Genomic DNA, 16,458 nt, shown 5'->3' on the forward strand with positions numbered 1-16,458 from the left:
TGTGATTTTTAGAGGTCAATAATTTCAGTCCCAGGACATCACTGCAGTAGTTCTTCAGGGTAGTGTCCTAGAACCAAGCATCTTCATCTCTTTCCTCAGTCACCTCCCTTCCATTATGACATCAAAGTGAGGATGTTTGCTGATGACTTCAGTCACAACTTTCTAGACTTTGTCTGTATCCATACACACAAGCACTGGTTAATAAGGTTGGGCTGGTAAGTAGCAAATAACACTTGTGCCACCAAGGTGTGAGGCAATGACCATCTTCAATAAAAGAAAATGTAACTGTATCCCTCTGACATTCAATGATTTTACAATCACTGAGACCTCCAGCACAAATATCATGGCGATTGCTGTTGACCGGAAAGTTTAATGGTATCACTATGTACATACTGTGGCTATAGAGTAGGCCAGATACTAGAAACTCTGAGGTGGGTAACTCTATGTCTTGATTCATCAAAACCTGCCTACCATGTATAAGGTACAGGTCAGGAGTGTGGTGGAATACTCATTATTTGTCTGGTTCCTTGCATGTCTAGCAACACTTGGGAAGCTCAGCACCATGCAGAACCAAGTAGTTGTTTGTTTGGCACCCCATTCACACTGACAACATTTACTCTGTCCACCACTGATGTACAGTGGCAAATGTCTGTACTACCTGTAGGATGCATTGCAACAACTTGCCAAGGTTCCTTAGATAGCAATACCTTCCAAACCCACAATCACTTCTATCTAGAAGGACAAGGGTAGCAGATACATGGGAACATCATCGCCTGCAAGTTCCCCTCTAAGCCACTCCCCATCCTGACTGGGAAATATATCGCTGTTCCTTCACTGTCACTGGGTCAAAATCCCAGAATTTCCTCCATATTGGCATTGTAGGCCTATATACAGCCCATCGACTGTAGTGGTTCAGAAAGCAGCTCACCACCACCTTCTTGAGGGCAACCAGGGATGATCAACAAACACAGGCCCACTCAGCAATGCCCACACCCTGTGAATGGATAAATAAAAAGTAATAATGGATTGTTTGGTGCTGGGGCAGAACACCTGGAACAGATAGCAACAGAGGTAGGCAACATGTGAAATGATCCGATATGTCACTTTTTTTCTCAAAAGGATCTGTTTGATGGTTGAAAGCAGAACATTAGTCTTTGTTTAATGATCTGCAACATAAAGGAAACACCTTGTCGCAATGGCTTGTGTTGCATTGCCAATGCTTCAAAAACAAGAGAATCTCAAAATAATTTATAGTTTGTGAAGTGCTTTGAGACATCCTGATGGGTCATAAAAGTTGCAATATTGAAGTGAGAGCATTCTTTATTTATGTAATCCGTGCAGTTTCTTTTTTTTCCTTTTCACTTGACTAACCAAGTAACTTGGGTTTGTGTTCTCGCAGGCTGTGGTGTGCACAGGAATGCTGCAGTGGTATCCAGAACCTCACCTTATCCACTGCATCCAGTCGTGTGAGGTAAGCCACTAGATGTTTCCTTATGGGTTATGCTGCTCGTGTCTTCGATGTTCCTTTCACAATCTGCCATTCTTCTTTGAAGCTTCTCTTGAATATGTAGCCCTCTAATATTGGGGGCGGGGGGCATATAGCCTCAAAATAAGGGAGAACAGATTTAGGACTGAGTTGATGAGGAACTTTTCCACCCGAAGGGTTGTGAATCTGTGGAATTCCCTACCCTGTGAAGCAGTTGAGGGTGCTTTGTTGAATGTTTTTAAGGCAAAGATTGATAGAGTTTTGAACAGTGAAGGAATTAAGGGTTACGGTGAGCAGGTGGGTAAGTGGAGCTGAGTCCACAAAAAGATCTGCCATGATCATACTGAATGGTGGAGCAGGCTCGAGGGGCCAGATGGCCTACTACTCCTCCTGGTTCTTATGTTCTAATCCCCCCTCGACAGTTCATTTCCCTATTTGTGACAGCACTCAAGGGTGCAGGGGAAACCCATCAGGAGGCTAAAAGCTTCTGGAGTCTCGAGAAAGTCTTGAGTTGAGGTGGGTTTATATTTCCAGGATTAGAGATAGAAAGAACTTTGGTATAAAGTAAGGATGTTTACAGGTGGCGTGGTGGTACTATCCAACTGTTGTAAAAACCCATCTGCCCTTTAGGTAAGGAAATCTGTCATCCTCACCTGGTCTGGCCCACATGTGACTCCTGTTTAATAGCCATTTGGCTGACTGCTGACTGTCCTTGGTGTTATGCTGTCGCGCTCAATAAAAAACAATTAGAGGTGGGTAACTAACAAGCAGCTAGTGCATGTCCCATGAAGGAATAAAGTTCAAAAAAAATGTGAAAAGCAATTTGGTGGAGATAGGTGGTTCGAAGCAGCTTTGAGTTCTGTGGATCAGTAAGGTTGCTCAAATGGCTTGTCGATCTTAAGGATTCTTGAGTTGTAAGGAGCATGCACATTTTCTGTGCAGGTTCTGAGGTGTGGAAGACTGGATGTTCAGACAGATATTCTGACGTTTGATTTGCTCGTCTGTGAGGATCGGGTTTGAGGAATTCTCAGTTCAAGCCCTTGTTCAGGCTTCTCCCTGGCTTCCCAAGAAGAGGTGTGGGACTTGAGACGTTAACTCTGTTTCTCTCTGTGTGGCTGTTGCCAGACCTGCTGAGTTTCTCCAGTGTTCTCTGTTTATACCTTCAGATTTTTTGTTGCTGTATTGGGGTGGGGGGGGGGGGGGGGTTGGGGGGGGCGCGGGGCGTTGATTTGTCCTTCTGCATGTACTCTTTCTTTGTTCTAATGCAGCAAACATGGCCTTTTTGCAACCTAAAGTAAGGATTTCAAGAATGCCGAATATCTTGAAACATAAACTTCAGTTTCACTGTCCATCTGAGTGAAATTTGTCACCTCGATGACTATTTCTGTTTTGCAATGTGTTTTTCCAATAGAGTTCGATCCGCTGTCATATGCCTTTTTGCTTTTAAGCTGAGAAGTAAAAAGCTGGAGTTGGTCCTGAAGCCTTTGAAAATTGTCCCTTTTTAATCAAGCTAATGTATCCTTCATCTTCCGTCTCCCCCATCTGTGTTGGCTCTCCCCTCCAACCCCCTCCCTGTCTTTCGCTAAAGGTGCTAAATACTGCAATGGCCACACACAGTCCTCCAGTGACTTACCTCGACTGCCTTCACTTTCATGCAGCTACCTTATTTATCGACTTCAGTGTGTCTTGCTGTCAAATAGCATGTTGACATGCATGCACTTGTCTTTGACTAGAACTTGTGTGTGTGTGTGTGTGCGCGCACGTATCTACCTGCAGAAGTGCCGGAGTGGCCTGCGAGAAATCTAATACTTTCCATTTTGCTGTGTCTGTTCATGACGCCATTGCTGCCTTTCTGCGGCTAAATAAAGCTCCATTTCATCACACTGGCACGAGATATTTTGAGAAATTGTTGCTCCTGGCCTCTTGTACTTTGTATCTTTGTTTTAAAAATACATTCTGCTAGTCTCAAAAATCTTCTTGGAAACCTGTGCAAAACACAGTAATCAGGTTCACATGTTGCAATGTGCCAACATAGCCCCACAGTAAAATGATGTTGGATTCCAGTCATAATATTTACTGTTACTATTCGTGGAGGTGATATAGACATGGTGGTCTGGATAAAGGGAAGCTGCACCTTGTTTTTTTTGTGTGTGGCTCATCTTTCTCACCCCTCCCCCCACATTGATCTCATACCATCCAGGATAAACCCACCCTATCCTTTCCAATGGCCTACCCTGTGGACAACTCCATTGCAACCTCGATGCATGAACCTGGTCACTTCTCACTGTTTTCACGCCTTCAAACTATTCACCTGCAAGAATAGCAACTTTGATTTTGATTGCAACCTTAGCAGAATGTCCTAAGGTACTTTGCAGTAGCCAGAGCCAATCAAAATTTGACCTTAAGTCACATAAGGAAATGTTCGGCCAACTAACCAAAAGCTTCCTCAAAGAGGTAGCTTCAAGGTGTGACTTAAAAGAGCAAAGAGATTTGACAAGATTTACAGAGGGAACTCCAGAGCTTCGGGCCCCGGTAACTGAATGCGTAGCCACCAATGGTGGAGCGATGAAACCCATGGTTGTGTAAGAAAGACTTAAAATTGGTGCTGTAATTCTGGAGGAGATTTCAGAGGTGACATTAGGGGCATTTGGAAACAAGGGTTAAAATCTTATTTGGAGAGTTTTCTAGATCAGGAGCCAGTGTAGGTCGATGATCTGATGTGATAGCTGAATAGGATTTGGTGTGAGTTATGATGGAGCAGCAGTGATTGGAGAGCTCAAGTTTATGGAAGGTGGTAGGTAGCATGCTGGCCAGTGTTGTAAAAGGTAAAAAAGAGTTAATTTTGGAGATTGCATTAAGCTCCTCCTAGTCAATTGATGTCATACTAACTCAGACATAGGTAAGGTAGAGGATCTCATTGGAGTGAAGACCTATATCCTTGGCCTTCTCATGCTGTTATTGGTTATGTCTATTTTACTATTATAAGTTTTACCTGCTTGCTAACATGCTGTAAACTGCACTGTGATGAAGGCAAGAGTCTAAGGTACATTTGGTGGCAGCACACTATTCCAGTCATGATCCCAATAAATACAATGTGGTGATCAGTAGTGAGGACTGGAATTTGAATTAGCAACACCAAACACTTGATAACAAGTGAGAATTCCAGTGTATCCAGGATATTTGCGGTTTTAAAGCTTTTATGAATTTGAGAACAACTCATACAGGCAATCAGCGGCAGAAAAGGCAAACAGCCTGCAAACATCCTCATGGAAAGATCAGCAATAGAGAAGCAACACTTAATGGTAAAGCTATTTACTTCAGACCTGGTAAGAGAAGCACAGAAGCAAGTGTGAGCTAGAAGCCAGCGACATCTCCCAGTTCATTTAGGAAGTGAGCTTTAGCTTGGAAATGAAAGGCATCAAAGCTCTGTGAGTATGGTTAAACTTCCCTGTTGCACAAAGAAGAAAGAAAATTAATGGTGTTGAACAGGTTGAGAAGTTAAAAAGGAGGATTTGCCTGAGAAAAGATGGTTAGCCTGCAGTTTGGAAAGCATCTATTTTGACTGCAAAATCATGGACCCACTCTTCCCGTTAAGCAGTTCAAAGATACCACAGTGCCATATTACAGAATGTTGAGCTTTAAAAAGAAAATTGAAACAGCATTGCTAGACTTCAGGTTTAACAACCTGAAAAGACAATAACGCAGCATTGAGATATTGCAAAATTAGAACATTTAGAAGTTAAAGGAATAAATTACCACAGTTGGAAGAAATGGCAGAATAAATAATGCCGTCTAGCACATTCAGAGATAGGCCAACCGGAACATAGGATTAACACTGCTTCCACCCCACAGGTACTGCCAGACCTGCTGAGTTACACCAGAAGATTCTGTTTCTGTTTCAGATCTCCAGCATCCACAGTTCTTTGTTTTAATTTAGAACATAGGATTGGACCTTTTGGAGAAAATAGGTCTTTATCAGATTCACTACAGTCCAAGGAAGATTTCACTTTGGAGAAAACTATTCAAGTTGTACTTCAGGCAGAAAGCAAAAAGAACCATCCAAAGATGCTAATGCAGTCGAGCATTAGAATAGATATTGAGTGCCTTTCTAAGGGAAATTGGTAATCCAACCAACTTGAGTTTGACAGAACCTGTTCGTGTCAGTGGACATTGGATTAGTTTTAAATTTGATACAGAAGTCCCACTATCTTATCAGATCATTTACCATGTATGAAGAAACAGAAGGGTCAATCTACAAAGATTAAATCATATGGTACAGGTAGAACATCTCTCAAAGTTAAAGGTAGAGGAAGTAAAGTCACCATAGTCTTGCCAGATCATGGGGCTGCTCTCTCATGAGAGAGAGAGAGATAGAGAGAGAGAGAGACAATGGTGGTGGTTCAGCCTGAGGATCACCACACCTTACGTAAGTGAAGGGGTTGAAAAGGAGAATCCTTCATGGTAAACTCAGCCAGTGTGAGAATTGGACCCACTCTATTGGTGTCACTCTGCATCACAAGCTGGCCATCCACCCAGCTGAACTAAGCCTTCTTCAGAAGGTTTAGGAGGTTGAACAGCACAGAAATATAAGTTCCTTTGAGAATAAATACCAAAAATTGCTCAGAGAGCTAGGGAAACTAGTACATTGTCAGTATGGTGTCATGTTAAAGAAAAATGTTAATATCTAAAAATGTACATATCTATACACCCTGATTCATTCTGAGTCATTTGATATAACAAACCCAGAAGCAACTTGAGGAAATGGCCTGAATTCCCTACTGATGAAACCAACCAAATGTTATTCAGGTTTGGCTACTGTACCTGAACTCAACAGATGGTAACAAGAGAATTCCACCCTATTTCTACAGTCGGTGAGAGATTAGCTAAATTCTCTCAAAGTTTAATCTTCACTAAACATGATGTGAACAATGAGCTGTGGTTTGTAAATTCAATGAGCAGTCAAGACTGAGGGCTACCTTAAATAAAAGCGAAATACTGCGGATGCTGGAAATCTGGAATAACATCGGAAGTGCCAGAGGAAATCTGATGTGATTGAAGAAAATTGCAGGATACCTCTGTTCTTCTGAAAGTTCACTTTGATGGTAGCATACATTAGGGTCTTGTTTCAAAAAGTAATCAGCAGCATTTAGTTTATCTAAATCATCCTGAGAAGGAATTTCTTCACCCAGTCGGTTGTTAATCTATGGAATTCCTTGCCCAGTGAAGTAGTTGACGCTACTTCAGTAAATGTTTTTTAAAAAAAAAGTAGATTTTTTTTGAACAATAAAGGAATTAAGGGATACGGTGAGAACGCAGATAAGTGGATCTGAGTCCACGAAAGGATCAGCCATGATCTTATTGAATGGCAGAGCAGGCTCGAAGGCCTACTCCTGCTCCTAGTTCTTATGTTCTATCAATTAATGGTGTTTAGTGACTTCCTTGCTGAATGGCTTCATTTGGTGACTTTTAATTGATGAAAACAGTAATCTGATTCTTGCTCTTGCATTCCATGGTGACTTTTATGGGTGAGAGCTGAGGCTTATCCCCAAGTTTCTCAATGATGTCAAGGTCAAGGACTCACTGAAGTTCCTTTTCTATCTGTTTTCTGATATGAATCAACAGCCGTTCCCATTGATTTGTGACTAGGGTCACACCAGGATCTAAATTCAGCCTGCGCCTAACACTTTTCTGTTTTCCCATACCAATGAAGCAAACAATTTGAGACTTTCGTTGGTGTCTGTACAAAATGTGTATGTGACTGCAATTGTACAGAGAATTGTAGCTTTGTGGAAACCTACAAGCCTGTCATGTTCTTCAGGTATGACACAGACTGTAGTGATCATTCTAGTATCTTTGAAAGACACTAGCATTTCAAGCAGCCTGAACATTATCAGTGGTTGTACTTATTGTGCAGGAGGACTTCTAAAATTCCTTGGTTTAGAGAAAATGGGACCATCTACTGAATAGAAGATTTTGTTGACACATAATCGTATTTCTGATGAGAGCATCAACTTCCAAGCAGCCAGCGCTCACTGTTGCTCATGACTGGTTGGATCCAAAAGAGAGCACAATGGTACATTGAGAGTCATCTGCCTCTACTTTGCCTCCATTCTTTTGCCTTTTCACTAATGTATATATAAATGGCATACTTCCTCTTGCATTGGTCTTAGTAACTGAATTTGTTGGTGAATGTGATCAAAGTGATTGACTTTTCTACAGGCTTTGCTTTATTTGCCAGCAGAAGGACACTCTGCCCAGCTTGGGGAAGGAGCCCGACAATGCAAACATGGTTTGGACAAGTCACAACTGTGCTTGCAAGACAGATGTAATAGCTTTGCAGGTGCTTTTCTGGCACATGAGCAATGAACAGCATTTTTTGGAGTTGAACTTGGAATGTGGTAGTTGCTGTTGGCAGCCTCAACCCTAATAGATCTGGATTCTGAAAATAATAGGTGTTCTGCTAACTCCAGATGCTCTGACAGCATTCTGTCTTTCTCATATTGGCCAGAGAGGCAACCTTTGATTTTTTTTTTTTGTGTTTTGATTTCGTGATCAACATGTCAGTATCACCAAAGTCATATTTGCTTGCTACCTGCTTCAGACTATTGTCCTGTTTGCTTCTCACATAGTATATTGCTCCATGTATTGTCCTTGGACGTGAAATAGGTTGTGCATTTTTGCTAAGTCATAGGATTTTGTTTTTGTTACATGCAGGCATAAACATCTCTAAGATAGCCTGTAATCTTTCATCTCCATAAAGCCTTTTGTCTTTCATCATTTGTAATTGCAAAACCTACCATCCGACCTTTGAAATGTTGCAGCCACCTTTGCAACATGGGAATACAGATGTGGTTCCAAGTATATGTCAAAATGTAGTAACTTGCGGTGTGGATATTTTTAGTCAGCAACGCAGTGCTATTGTGAGATCCAGGATCAGCAATTGTATTCTTACTAAGTACAGCTTTTCTGATGATTGTGTGTGTGTGTGTGTGTGTGTGTGTGTGTGTGTGTGTGTGTGTGTATGAAATCCCCAAATCAATATACTGTCTCAAAAAAAATACAACACACCTTCCAAAAGTTCGAGTGTTTCAAATTTCAAATTCCCACCATTATGGTTGCAATTGTTAAGCTGTTGGGAAGATATGTAAGATTCATTCATGGGTAGAACAGAGGAAAACAGCAATTCCCTTTCTTCCCTTTTCTAATCTCCCTCTACTGTGCACTTGTGTCCTGTAGCCTTAACTGGACAAAATGTGTTTCTCAGAATACTATGTATCCCTTCATGCCTTTGGCTACTAAAGGTGTTATCAATCTCAGAGTTAGAACCTTCTGATTTTTGTGAGTGAGTTTCTGCCCTCAATGGTGAAGCATTGCTTCCTAACTCTCTCCTGAAAGGCCAAGCTATCGTGAAGGTTAAGATCCTACTTGTGCTGGTCACCTCAACCAGCAAGAAGGAGTATTCTTGTCTGTTCCTTTCAAAACCTCCTAAACAACACCTCCATTAAATCTCTTTCTCATGTTACATATTCTAGGGAATCTGTAAAACTCCTTTATGCTATTTCTCCAAGTCCAAAATAAAAGTGAAGCACATGCTGAAAATCTGAAACAAAAAAATAGTAAGGACTGAAGAAACCCAGCAGGACTGTCAACACTACAGAGAGATCAAAAATAGAGAGAATGCTTCACGTCTAGTGACCCTCCATCACATTAGAATTTGAAATCATATTTGTGACCAATCAAAGGGGGTAAAAGGGGAAGAGTCGATTCATTCTTCAGCTGGTTGTAACACCGGTCAGAAAAACAACCTTAGATTGCAAGTTAGTCGATGATAAAGAACCCTGGTTGGATGATTGTTAATACATGAAGGAAACCCAATGATTTATTACAGGCAAGTCAAACCAACACAAGTGACCAAATGATGCTTTCAGTATCAGCTAGGGCATAGTAAACAGCATCTGGTAGATGGAGTACTGTTGTAGATACTGGTAACTGGTTGTTAATTTGTTGTAGTGCTTCAGTGACCATACGCATCTCTCTTTCCCTGTTAGAGACACATGCTTATGTAGTTTGAGAGGCATCAGTCCCTATCAAGCACATGGTAATGCAAGGAGACATGTTTCTATGAGCCACCATAGGTGAACCAATGCTATTGACATCAAATTCCACACCACAGCTTAGCTATTTAACCAATTGAGCCAGCCTACCATCTCCCAATAGCGTTATTATAAAACAAAGAGCAGAGAAGGTAATTATATACAATATTACACCCACCCACACACACACATACATGCCCATACACATGTGCATACACATACACATGCATGTGTGCACACACACACACGTACACACACATACAGACATACACATGCGTGCGCATACTCACATGCACACACTATACACGTGTACACTTATGCATATATGTACACACATATGCACAGATACACACAAACACAGACATACAGATGCATGTACACACATATACAAATACTGTACACATGTGTACACATACGCACACATGTGTACACATGCACATACACACAGATACACGCACAAACACACACACATGCACACATGTAACAATGACTGAACAACTCTCACTAGTTATTCGACTAAAAAGAAACTAAACTCTGAACAGTATCACAAAAAGTCACCTGCGTCTTCAGTGCTGCTTAGCACCTTGAGCAGGTCAGACAACATCAGAGGAGCAGGAAGGTCAACGTTTCAGGCCGAAGCTCTTCGTTAGGACTTTGTCTGAGCCCCTGGCCTAAGTTTCCATAACTGTTTGTTTGTTATGCTTTGTCTCTTTCCCTTCATGCACTGCCTGACTGGAGAAGAGCTGAGAGCTGGGATTCTGATCAGGGTGACCAATGATCCTGCATTTAAGGGGTCATCCCTCATTTTGAAGTGTGGTTCATTTCTCCAGGATGTATGGGGAGGAGAGAGTGCAATCTAGAATCCAGGGTCACAGTTTTAGAACAGGGGGTCAGTCGTTTAAATCTAAGGAGTAATTCCTTCACTCAGAGGGTGGTGAATCTTTGGAGTTCTCCACCCCAAATTCTCCAGAGGGACATGAAGACTCAGGTTTCAAGTATGTTCAGTCGAGATCAATCAATCACTGGATATTATGTGTGAGAAAATGACATTGAGGTGGAAGCTCTACCATGATCTGCTTGAAAGGGGGGGCAGGTCCCAGAGGCTGAATGGCCTACTCCTGCACTTTCTCCCTATATTCCTTCCTAACACACCTTAGTGAGCTACAAATCTCTGGTGTCAGTGAACTTTTAGTATGAACTTTGCAGAAAGGTCAAATGTCTGCCACCCCCTTTAGTTCTCTGCGGCCAGGTTTCTGACCCATTCACCTGTCAGTTAAACTTTGTTGCTGGTCTTTGGACGTGAGTGTTCAGCCGCATTCCGGAATGTTCCACCTTCACAATCACAGAAGAGGAACACACACTCACACAGTCGTCACTTACTATTGCTGGAGTGTTATGTCAACATTTGAGAACAGTCATATGGTCACTATTGACCAATGAAATTGCTTAGCTTGACCAGTCAATTAAAGCTGGAGATCAATGCCGGTGTTTGGAAATGTAATGTGATCGTTATTGAACTAAGTAGATTTAAGAAGGACATTGGACTTTATTTTATATTGATCTCTACAGAATAGGTTCAGATATTTCATGTCAGCGACACAGTGTGTCTGCCTGGTGATGCTACAGTGACCTCAGATGGCTCAGGAGCACCACCAGGAGGGACAGCGTGGCATTGCGTTTGGTGGCAAAATCCACAGTCTGGGTGGAGATGTGATCCTATCGCCATCTGTCTCTCCAGGATGGGCTTCTCCACATCACAGTCACAAGCTTAAGCTAACCTTGTCTTCCAGGGTTGAGAGTATATAACAGAACTTCAACAGCTGACTAGGTGAAAAACTGAAAAGGTGACAGAGAACAAATAGTTCAACAGTTGGAGCATAACGTGTATTGTTGTCAAGCAGTGACTCCTGTGTATCAGCTTGTGAGAACAATGTGCCTATCAGGGTAAAGGATGCCCTCACAGATAGTAGCACGAGTGAGAGTAATGCACACAACAGTTAAATTCTGAATGTCATCATTCCACCATCGCCATTGTGGTTTAAGCCAATGAAAACTATGTAGTAGAATTGCCTCCCTGTCTGTCTCTGCTCCTTTAACTCACTCTTTACAATGTACTTCACCTGTGCAGCTCAATGTCAAAGTTTGTCTCATTAGTACTTCTGTTAGAGACTTTTGTTAAATAAACATTAAACGTACTGTATAAATCCTACTTCTTGTATTAACATCATTGATGAACTGAACAGAGAACTGTCTGCATTTATTATCTCCTGCTGCGTTGATGTGGCAAACCAATTTGAACCTATCTTCACAAAAGTCTAGGCTATCCTAGTACCGCTCGCACTTTTGATCTGCTGTGTCCAGCTATGTTTTCATGATGGCAATAATGCAGGCATTTTAAGCATATCTTTTTTCATCCTTAAGTTTTCAACATTGAGCGGGAGCATTTTAAAGAAAAAGCTTCGCCAATCCCAGGACTGGCGCCTAAATGGGATTTGCAGATTTCTTTTCAATTGTTGTATGATGCTGAAGACTTCCTGTTCCAATTCTTAATTTGTAATATTCTTGGAACATTAAAAAAGTATTATGCTTGTCCATTGCTATCTTCTTGTACGCAGTCAGGGAGAAGCTGTTTGCAAGGGTTGGAGTACTTTTCAAAAGGGTTTGGTTTGAGTCGAATCAAATAAGTTGAATCAAAACAGAAAATGTTGGAAACGCGCAGCAGGGCAGACAGAATTTATGGAGAGAGAAAAACAGAGTTAGCGTTTTAGGTCGATGACCTCTGATTGACTGTAAGATGTTGGTGGTGAACAGCTATGGAGCAAGCACAGAGCCAAGGAAAACGGCCGGGGGCTGGAGAGGAGAGAACAAAGACAAAGGCTTATGACAGATGAGAGTAATAGGTGAAATAAAAGGATGATTCAGGGACTGCAGCATAATTTTGCAGGGAAGCATGGAGAATCTAGCAAAATGTTTTCATTTCAAATTTCCGGCATCCATGCTATTTTGCTTTTAATTCAAGATTGTCAAACTTTGCGCACTGCTGAATGTTATGCATTACTGGGCAAAAGATCACTATTGGAATACTGCGTGAAGTTTTGCTCTCCCTGCCATAGGAAGGATGTTGTGAAACTTGAAAAGATTCAGAAAAGATTTACAAGAATGTTGCCAGGGTTGGAGGATTTTAGCTGTAGGGGGAGGCTGGGACTATTTTCCCTGGAGCGTCAGAGGCCGAGGGGTGACCTTATAGAGGTTTATAAAATCATGAGGGGCATGGACAGGGTAAATAGACAAGGTCTTTTCTCCAGGATAGGGGAGTCCAAAACTAGAGGACATAGGTTTAATCTGAGAGGGGAAAGATTTGAATGGAATCTGAGGGGCAACTGTTTTCACGCAGAGGGTGGTGCGTGAATGGAATGAGCTGCCAGAAGAAGTGGTGGAGGCTGGTGCAATTACAACATCTAAAAGACATCTGTGTGGGTATATGTATAGGAAGGGTATAGAAAGATATGGGCCAAATGCCGGCAAATGGACTAGGTTTATTTAGGATATCTGGTTGGCACGGACAAGTTGGATTGAAGGGCCTGTTTCTAAGCTGTATATCTCTATGACTCTATGACCAAAAGAGGAAAAGATGCATTGGAAATTGCCCAGAGAGGAGTCTCTAGGCAAACTCTAAATTCAGAAACACTGACCTGTGTTTTCTGAGAGATCCCTTTTCACTTGAGCAGTTATAGACTGGCAGTAAATGTTTATTGATTGTCAGAATGGAATCGGGGTCCAGCACTAGAACAGACTTAGAACAGGTATGGGAGATCAAATAGCCTTCTTCAATGGTGTAAGATCCAAAGAAGTAGAAGGAGGGCACCAATGTGTGACCATCATTAAAGAGGAGAATATAGAAAATGTCTTCACATAAGTGTTTAAAATGCGAAACTGGCTAGTTCGTATTACTTTGGACCATTGAAAGGCTTTAAGTAGTTGCCTGTGGTACATGGGTGTGGAGGACAAAAGGGAGTAGACTCATGGGCCCAAATGCTGGCAAATGGGGCTAGATTTATTTAGGACATCTGGTCGGCATGGATGAGTTGGAGCAACTCTCTAACTCTATGAATAAAAGTACAGATTTGATGGTTTAAATGGCTATTTCTATGGGGTAACTAACTACAAATCTGAAAAGAGGTTGGGATGCACATACTTAAAATATTGAGATACATAGATATCAGTAACAACTAGGTGTTAAGTTGGAGTGAGTATAGTGCGCAGCAGAAAATGTGGTGTTAGTTATCAATTCTTATGTGACACCAGAGCCTGGAAGGATAAATTTTCAAACAACAGATATAAATAAGCAGGGTTGTAAACTGGATTAACTCTTGGAAGATTTGGATGATTACCTTACGGAGTTAGTGAATCCCTATCAAAGTCAAAAAAAGAAGATTAGGTAAATTAATAAATTATGGTCAGCTAGGCTAAGATAAGACTGCATCAAATTCCTTTGTTTGGGAGACCTAAGAATCAGTCAGTTAGTTGTAGGTTGCATATTGACTCTTGGTTTCACAAGTGAGCAAGGTCAAAGGGCATCTAGGACATGCCCTTGCGAGGCCAGAAAAGCCAACCTGTTTTATCGTTCATTCATTCGTTCATTCCGGAGCGTGGGCATCTCACCACTTTTTGCCCATTCCTGATTGCCCGTAGAAGGTGGTCCTGAGTCACCTTCTTAAACCGCCGCTACCCGTATGTTGTAGAGATATCCACAGCCTGTAGGGAGGGAGTTGTGGGATTTTGGCCCAGCAACACTGAAGGAAATGCCGATTATAGTTCCAAGTCAGGATGGTGAATGGCTTGGTGGGGGACATGCATGTTGTGATTCACCTGTGTATCTGCTGCCCTTATCCTTCCATATGGTAGAGATTGTTGGTTTAGAAGGTGCTGTCAAAGGTGACTTAGTGAGTTGACTATGTTTGAAAATAGGTCGGCAGAGAAATCAGCAGAGGCTAGGGTGAGGTATGGGAATCTACATCGAACAAGGTTTCCCGCTATCCTTGTGGAAGGTCTTTAGGAGTTTGCAGAGTTGAGAACAATATTCATGGTTTGAAGATAGATCAAGAGAGAGGTCAGAAGAAGGGTCACTGGACGCAAAATGTGGAATCTGCTTTCTGTCCACAGATACTGCCAGAACCTGCTGAGGTTCTCAGGCAATTTCCGTTTTTGCTTCAGATTTCCAACATCCATGGTTGTTTGTTTATTGATCACTTTCTGCGATCTTATTTCCGTCTGGAGTGTCCCGCCCATGCTGCCACCATGTTCGATTCTCACATGCACAAAATAGATATAGTCTGATTGCGCTGAATAGGATGTACACCAAAGAAGAGAGTTAATGGATTATAGATTGATAATAAATTGCAATTCAAATAAATGGTTTGGGATAAAACTAAGATTAATGCTGTTAATTAAAATTTTGTGGCCTATTGGGGGGAAAAAAGGAGAAAATACTATAAAAGAAAAAGTGAGCAATTGAGAATTGAAGCAATAAAACTTTTCACTGTACTCATTTGAGTGCATGTGACAATAAAGTTAATTCATCTGGATTAAGTGAGTAAGATTGCTGTGGGATGAAATGGGAAAATCTATTTGTTGTGATGAAGGCACAGTGGAGATTTCATGGGACTATGCTATGTCTATGTTAATAACAGAATGAAGCGTGAAATATTTAAGTGTAGTAAAGTAGTTCTTGGAACAACTTTAGACAGCTATGGAGCAGTTCTGAAAAGGGCACCACAACTCAAAGTGAATAAGTCACTGGGTCCTGACCAGGAATGCACAAAATAGATACATTTCATATGTGTCGAGTAGGGTGAGCATCGAAGGAGAAAGTTAATGGGGCTACAAGTTAAAAATAAATTGCCATTCAGTAAATGACATGAGACAAAACTAAGATTAATGCAGTTGCATACAATTTTAAGGACTATTGAAATAAAGGAGGAGCAAATAGTATAAAAGGAAAAGGTTTTTGAAGATGTTGATTGGATCAGTTTCTTTGCCAGTTCGCTGCCTGAATCAGAGCACCAGGAGTTCTATGACAGATTGGACAAGGAGCTGGGTCAAATAGGAGATCGGACCCTGTGCTGTTAGCATTGATCTGATCCACATTAGCCATCCAGCACTAACCCCACCTAGCCTGCCCACCCCAACTCCCAGTTGCTGTGACAGTGTACACTTTTACATGCATGTTGTGGCCTGGAGCTACGGAGAGTGATGGTAGAGGTTCCAAATTTTCTTTCCATCATACGACTGGCTAGAAACCCGTTCTTATCACCTGAAACCTTTATTGGGAAACCCATTTAGTTCACTAATGTCCTTTAGGGAACGACATGTGCAGTCCTTACCTGGTCTGGCCTCCAGGTGAGCCTAGACCTACAGCAATTGGTTGTCTCTTAGCGATGGACAAACCCATCCCACATTGTTGTTAAAGTGCATGAGATAGCCCACGGTATCTTTATTTGTCACAGTGTTGGACAGTGTTGCAAACACAGCTTGCTAGTAAGCCTGTTGACAGGACAGTTTAACTCACTTCAGAAAGGCAGGAGTATGTGCTGGATCGATAGCAAGCATGTAAAGGTCAAAGGCATGTTGTCAGAATGTCCACAAAGTTTGCTCGATCAAATTGGGATTACTCATTCAAATTGGAACATAGCAGACCTCCTGACAAAGCTCAAATGTAAAAACAACATGCAGAACTATGGGTTTCAGATTTGCTTATGTCAAGTGCAGGATGCAAGCCATTCAGATCACACGGCAATTGGAAAAAAAATACTTGCATGGACTTAACACATTACGACAAGCAGTCAAAGAGCTAAAAGGTTTCCAAATGCGGTGGACCAC

The 16,458-nt window shown here is 41.7% G+C and overlaps 1 protein-coding gene across 1 annotated transcript in view; it reads left to right on the forward strand.

The window, feature by feature from the left end:
- The window catches only part of LOC109930284 (pappalysin-2), a 340,597-nt gene that overhangs the window by 257,247 nt on the left and 66,892 nt on the right, over nt 1-16,458 (forward strand). Inside the window, exon 20 of the mRNA XM_048602074.1 lies at nt 1,400-1,471. Coding sequence (XP_048458031.1) covers nt 1,400-1,471 — 72 coding nt within the window. The remainder of the gene's footprint in view (nt 1-1,399; nt 1,472-16,458) is intronic.

Source organism: Rhincodon typus, chromosome 10, assembly GCF_021869965.1.
Source record: "Rhincodon typus isolate 14 chromosome 10, sRhiTyp1.1, whole genome shotgun sequence".
Classification (NCBI taxonomy): domain Eukaryota; kingdom Metazoa; phylum Chordata; class Chondrichthyes; order Orectolobiformes; family Rhincodontidae; genus Rhincodon; species Rhincodon typus.